We start from the raw sequence: 6,195 nt of genomic DNA on the forward strand, positions 1-6,195 counted from the left end.
AAATGCAAGCCAAACCCTGTCAGTTCGTCTCTGGAAAAATCAGTCTGTGGTAGTATTGAGAGTAGAACGTATCCCTCCAAATCTCTCTCCTGTCCAATCAGGAACGATGAGAATTTAAAGCTATAAACCAGGAAACTATTTCAGACAGCCTGCTCCAAGAGGAAGACAGACTTACAAGTTGTGGTTTCAGTACCCCATGTCTTCTACAAGTCAAAGGTAAAAGAGAAGGGTTGACAGGGAACGATTCGGCTTCTGGCGAATGGACTGCCCCACGAGGTATGCCAGCTTGTGGGCATAGTGGCAAGGCGCTGGAACTCGAATGGTGCCCTTTAGTAGAAAAAAAAAAACACAACTAAATTTTTTTCACTTCACATCTTTCCCTAAATTTAAGTTCGTAGAAGCCAAATCAGAGGTCCAACATTGTTTAATCTTGAATATTACATTTAAAATATCTAAAAAGTAAAAAGTACTTACTGGCAAATTATAATACATGTGGCATAGACAGTAAGTTAAACGCTGCACTGTATCTGGGCGCAAGCCAATCGTGTCATAGATGACGTTATAGTGAGTAGGGGTAACGGTCCCCTCACTCACAGACTGACTCACGATAAAAAAGTCATACCTGTAATTATAGGACATGTGGGTATCAGCTCATTTGCAAAAGAAGGCATAGTAAAGCTAATGTCTGAAATGAAGACATTTAGTATAACAGCTTACAAAGATCTATTCTATAGACTTAAGTTTCCTTTACATTTAGAAACCTGTCTAACTGATAAATGATTTGAGAAAGCAAATCTGTAGAAGGCAATGAAATAACTGACACAGATAGTTAACTCTCCTAGGATTTTGACTTCAGGTATATGCACTGACACCTAGAGGAAGAAACAAGACTGGCACATTTGATGTGATATGGGTGTAGATAATTATGTTCAGAGATCCTGGAATGAAGACCTGCTGCCTCACTGAGAATCACTGGACTATAAACTTCTTAGACAAGACAAGTGGTAAGACTGATTTCTGTGTATTATGTTGAATTTATTTTTATGTGTACAATCTTATGTCGTACTTTATAATACTTTTTATTTGCTCTTCTCTTTAATCCTTTCCTGCCTTCTACTAGATTGATCAAATGTTTCTGCTTTTCCTTCACTTCCCCCCAACAATTTTTTTTTTTTTTTTTGAGACGGAGTTTCACTCTTGTTACCCATGCTGGAGTGCAATGGCGCAATCTTGGCTCACCGCAACCTCCGCCTCCTGGGTTCAGGCAATTCTCCTGCCTCAGCCTCCTGAGTAGCTGGGATTACAGGCACACGCCACCATGCCCAGCTAACTTTTTGTATTTTTAGTAGAGACGGGGTTTCACCATGTTGACCAGGATGGTCTCTATCTCTTGACCTCGTGATCCACCCATCTCGGCCTCCCAAAGTGCTGGGATTACAGGCGTGAGCCGCCACGCCCGGCTCCCCCCAACTCTTGTTATGAATTTCATGATTTCCTACTGTGGTTTCACATAAGTCTTTCATTTGTATAACTGACTTAACAAGTATAAAGCATCAGAAGCTTTTACCATTTTCCATAATAACTGAAAAATCGTAATATGCTTTAACCTCATAATTCCTTTTCTATGTAAGTGTTACATTCAGTATTTTAGGTCCTGTGATAATATACCCTATAAATTAGCCATTTATGAAATCAAGGGTTTTTTATATTCCATCGTTACTGATCAGCATTGCTTCTTGCATTTCATTCTCCCTTAACTGTTCGATTTCCTTCTTCCTAAAAGACAGTCTTTTGGGTAGTTCTCTCAGTTAGGGTCTGCTGAATCTGTTCATATATATACTGTATATAACTGAGCATGTTTGTATTTCACTGTCACCGTTGATAAGTTAGCTGGGTATCAAATTCTAGCTTGATGGCTATTTTTAAGCATTTTAAAGATACTGCATAGTACTCTGGTTTCCACTCTTGCTGAATGTGATTTTTATTGTTCATAAATATTTATTCCTCTAGTTGCTTTCAAATTTTCTTATGCCTGCTGTCTGAAGTTTCACTGTAACATTTCTAAGTGTGAACTATTATTGACCTTTGCTCAAATCCTTTTATTCTTCCATCAGGATTCAGAATCTCAGACTTTCTCTTTGAATATTGCTTCACCCCACGACACTCCCATCATATCTTATCTACTACTGAAACTTCTATTTGATATTGAACAAATCTTATTTTGCCTTACATTTTTCTAAACATTTTTTTCCATATCTTCCATATCTATGACTCTCCACTGCATTTGGGAATTTTGTGAACATATGTCCCAGTTAACAATTTGTTTTTTTATGTCTAACCTCTTTAACTCTTCCACTGATTTTTCTTCATTTCAATTATATTCATGTTTGTTAGATATTCAAATACAAATTGACCTTTATATTCGACATTCTTATGGCCTTTATTCCTTTTTGTATCATATTTTAATATGTTTTTACATAAAATGTCTGCAACCATTTCATCTTTTGGAAGTTGTGTGTCTAATCCTAATGTCTTAAAGTCTGGCCTCTCACTCATAATGACTTGCTTCCTCATACCAAGAAAAAGACTTTTTTTTTTTTTTTTTTTTTGGGGAACGAGACTCACTTTGTCGCCAGGCACCAGGCTGGAGTGCAGTGGCCTCCTCTTGGCTCACTGCAACCTCCTCCTCCCGGGTTCAAGCAATTCTCCTGCCTCAGTCTCCTGAGTAGCTGGGATTACAGGCACGTGCCACCACGCCGGCTAAATTTTGTATTTTTAGTAGAGACGGGGTTTCACCATGTTGGCCAGGATGGTCTCGATCTCTTGACCTCATGATCTGCCCACCTCGGCCTCCCAAAGTGCTGGGATTACAAGCTTGAGCCACCGCACCCAGCCAAGAAAAAGACTTCGAATTCACTGTTCGGAATTACTTCCTTGTCTCCATGAACAACAGGGCTAACTATATGAAATGAAACCATTTTGTAGCCTATTCAGTACTACTTCTAAACACATCATTTCCTTGTTCAGATTCTTAGGCTTAAGTGTCACACAAAATGTTTCACATAAGAAAAACTGGTCTCTTTTTGCACACTGCTGTTTTTAAGCAGAAAGAAATTTAAAAATAGAAACCTCTGGTCGGCCATGGTGGCTCATGCCTGTAATCCCAGCACTTTGAGAGGCCAAGGCAGGTGGATCACTTGAGGTCAAGAGTTCAAGACCAGTCTGGCCAACATGGTGAAACCATGTCACTACTAAAAATACAAAAAATTATCCAGGTGTATTGGCGGGCACCTGTAATTCCAGCTACGCAGGAGGCTGAGTCAAGAGAATTGCTTGAACCTGGGAGGTAGAGGTGGAGGTGGAGGTTACAGTGAGCCAAGATCGTGCCACTGCCTCCAGCCTGAGAAACAGAGCAAGACTCCATTTCAAAAAAAATTAATTAAAAATAAATAGAAACTTCTCAGGGTACTGCATAAACATTTTGATGGTCATGATATATTTAATATAATTTTATTTGTGATGACTAAATTGTCAATATAAATATCACTTGCTATCTTCTGTATTCATAAGTAAAAGCGTTTTAGGGACACACTGAAGTTAACTCTTAGGGGGTCAGACATTTATAAAAGTTTGATGAAGAAACTTCAACAACCACAAGACGAATCGCAATTTCTAGATCCAACTGAGGAATCCCTGCCTAATAGTAAGAAAACAGAGACCAAATCAGCTGTAAAGAATCAGAAATGCTTTAAGGTGAAGTTATTGGAATTAAGTGATTGTGCTGAACTGAGGCAAATTAAGAAAATTATAGATACAAAAATCACAGGTGGCTTACCATTCGTTCCTAGTCAACTCCACGTCGATGACTGTTCCTGGACGTGGATTTTCAAAGTAGTTTCCACGTTTAAGAAAAAATCTAGTGTTTATTCGCTTCTTCACCACAATGAAAGCTAGGGCGAAACTTTAAACAATTAGGGTAAGTGTCACTACGTTTACTCAGTTTTACCACAGAAGCGTAAGCGTATGAAAATATCTGTTTTACATTCAGGACCCATTCAGAAGAATGGACAGCAGCCCTCCTTACACCCCAATTTTACTGTCTAAGCTCCATGTGCCCGATTAAAGCAGTAAACGAGAAGGTATTTATTCACAGCCACCCACATCCCAGGGGAAGGGTCCCTTCCTCCCAAATTTAGGCTCATTCTTACATTGCTGCTGGGCAGCGGGCCCTCATAAAACAGTTTTACAAAAGTGAAATTTTGTAGGTTTAATAAGTCTTAGGGCTGGAGATCCCCTTCAGCTGACAACACAGGATAAAATAAGGATAAGTGCCAACCACTGGCAGACTACATTCATGGATTTCATCTTTTGAGACACAGCCTCACTCCCTCAGGCTGGAGTGCAGTGGCACAATCTCAGCTCATTGCAACCTCTGTCTCCTGGGTTCAAGCAATTCTCATGGCTCAGCCTCCCAAGTAGCTGGAATTACAGGCACAAGCCACCACACCCAGCTAATTTTTGTATTTTTATTAGTAGAGATGGGGTTTTGCTATGTTGGCCAGGCTGGTCTCAAACTCCTGACCTCAAGTGATCCGCCCGCCTCGGCCTCCCAAAGTGTTGGGATTACAGGTATGAGCCACCGCGCCCAGCAGTTCATGGATTTCTATAGCTATCTGAAGCTAACAAGCCCTCCCACAGCAAGACTTGAAAGAAAATGGGAAGAAGAAAAAGATTCACTGGGGCTTTGCAGTGGAAGCAGTCTGCTACTGCCAGGATCCAGTTCTGCTTTGCATTCTGACTTGGGTGTAAAATGCAAAAATCAAAGCAGAAGGGTCTTTTCTCCCCTCCCCACCCATCCACAGAAGTCACTATTTATATCAAGCACCTACCCTCATCACATACTGTATCGGTGTTTTCCCCAGAAAACATCTGTTTTCAAAGACTGAAATGTAGGGCTAAAATCCACACCATACAATTTTTGAGACAAGGTCTCACTGTGTCACCCAGGTTAGAGTGCAGGGTTCCTAGGCTCAAGTGACCTGCCCACCTCAGCTTTCTAAGTAGCTAGGACTGCAGGCACACACCACCATGCTTGGCTAATTTTTTCTTTTTTCTTTTTGAGACAGTCTTGCTGTGTCACCAGGCTGGAGTGCAGTGGCGTGATCTCGGCTCACTACAATCTCCGCCTCCCGGGTTCAAGCAATTCTCCTGCCTCAGCGTCCTGAGCAGGTGGGACTACAGGTGCGCACCACCACGCCCAGCTAATTTTTTTTTTTTTTTTTAGCAGAGATGGGGTTTCACCATGTTGGCCAGGATGGTCTCAATCTTTTGACCTTGTGATCCAACCGCCTTGGCCTCCCAAAGTGTTGGGATTGCAGGCGTGAGCCACCGCGCCCAGCCTTCTTTTTGTTTTGTACAGATAGGGTCTCACTATGTTGCCCAAGCTCGTCTTGAACTCCTGGGCTCAAGTGATCTGCCCACCTTGACCCCCAGAGTGCTGGGATTACAGGCATCAGTCACTACACATTACAATTAATACAACCTACTTGTTAGGAGAGATGGTTTGTAAGTAGGTCCACATCGGTTTTGCTTCCCGGTCAAGCAATGCTTGAAGCTGACCATCTCCCACTCCATCTCGATATACAATAATAGAACGTGGCATCGATGATTCATTTTCACACCAGACATCCAGGGCAGCTGAGAGGGAAATCAGAAACTTGTGTAAATAAACCGTAACTCAAAACAAACTAGCCTTTGCTGCTTTTGACAGATTCTAGGTCCATCTTTCAACACTGCAGCTTTCAGGGCATACTTTAAGTCCTATCTATTACAGGGTTCCTCAGCAACAGCACTATGGAAGTTTTGATCCAGAGAATTATTTGTGGAGGTGGGGTTCAACCTGGGCATGGTAGGATGTTTGGCAGCATCTTTGTCCTCTACCCACTAGCCTAAATGGCAGTAGCACCTCACCCCAGTTGTGATACCAAAAATTAAAGGTTCAGTCATTACCAAGTGTCCTGTGGGGGCAATGGATCACTGGTGGAGAGCTACAAGACACTGACCTTTCAAGCAGGTTTGCAGCTCATTCACAAGCTCCTCTCCTGTGGCCTGGATGACACATTGAGAGTACCACCTGTTTATGGAAAAAAATAAACCACCAGTTTGGAAAACAAGATTCTTTTTTTTTTTTTTTTT

General features: G+C 41.5%; 1 protein-coding gene across 1 annotated transcript in view; it reads right to left on the minus strand.

The window, feature by feature from the left end:
- Positions 1 to 201: 201 nt before the first annotated feature.
- The window catches only part of PIWIL3 (piwi like RNA-mediated gene silencing 3), a 52,220-nt gene continuing 46,226 nt past the window's right edge, over positions 202 to 6,195 (minus strand). Inside the window, exons 16-20 of the mRNA XM_037727712.1 lie at positions 6,063 to 6,133; positions 5,547 to 5,697; positions 3,836 to 3,961; positions 475 to 622; positions 202 to 327 (exon numbers count right to left, since the gene is read on the minus strand). Coding sequence (XP_037583640.1) covers positions 211 to 327; positions 475 to 622; positions 3,836 to 3,961; positions 5,547 to 5,697; positions 6,063 to 6,133 — 613 coding nt within the window. The 3' untranslated portion in view covers positions 202 to 210. The remainder of the gene's footprint in view (positions 328 to 474; positions 623 to 3,835; positions 3,962 to 5,546; positions 5,698 to 6,062; positions 6,134 to 6,195) is intronic.

Source organism: Cebus imitator, unplaced genomic scaffold (genome assembly GCF_001604975.1).
Source record: "Cebus imitator isolate Cc_AM_T3 unplaced genomic scaffold, Cebus_imitator-1.0 Scaffold237, whole genome shotgun sequence".
NCBI classification, from domain to species: Eukaryota; Metazoa; Chordata; class Mammalia; order Primates; family Cebidae; genus Cebus; species Cebus imitator.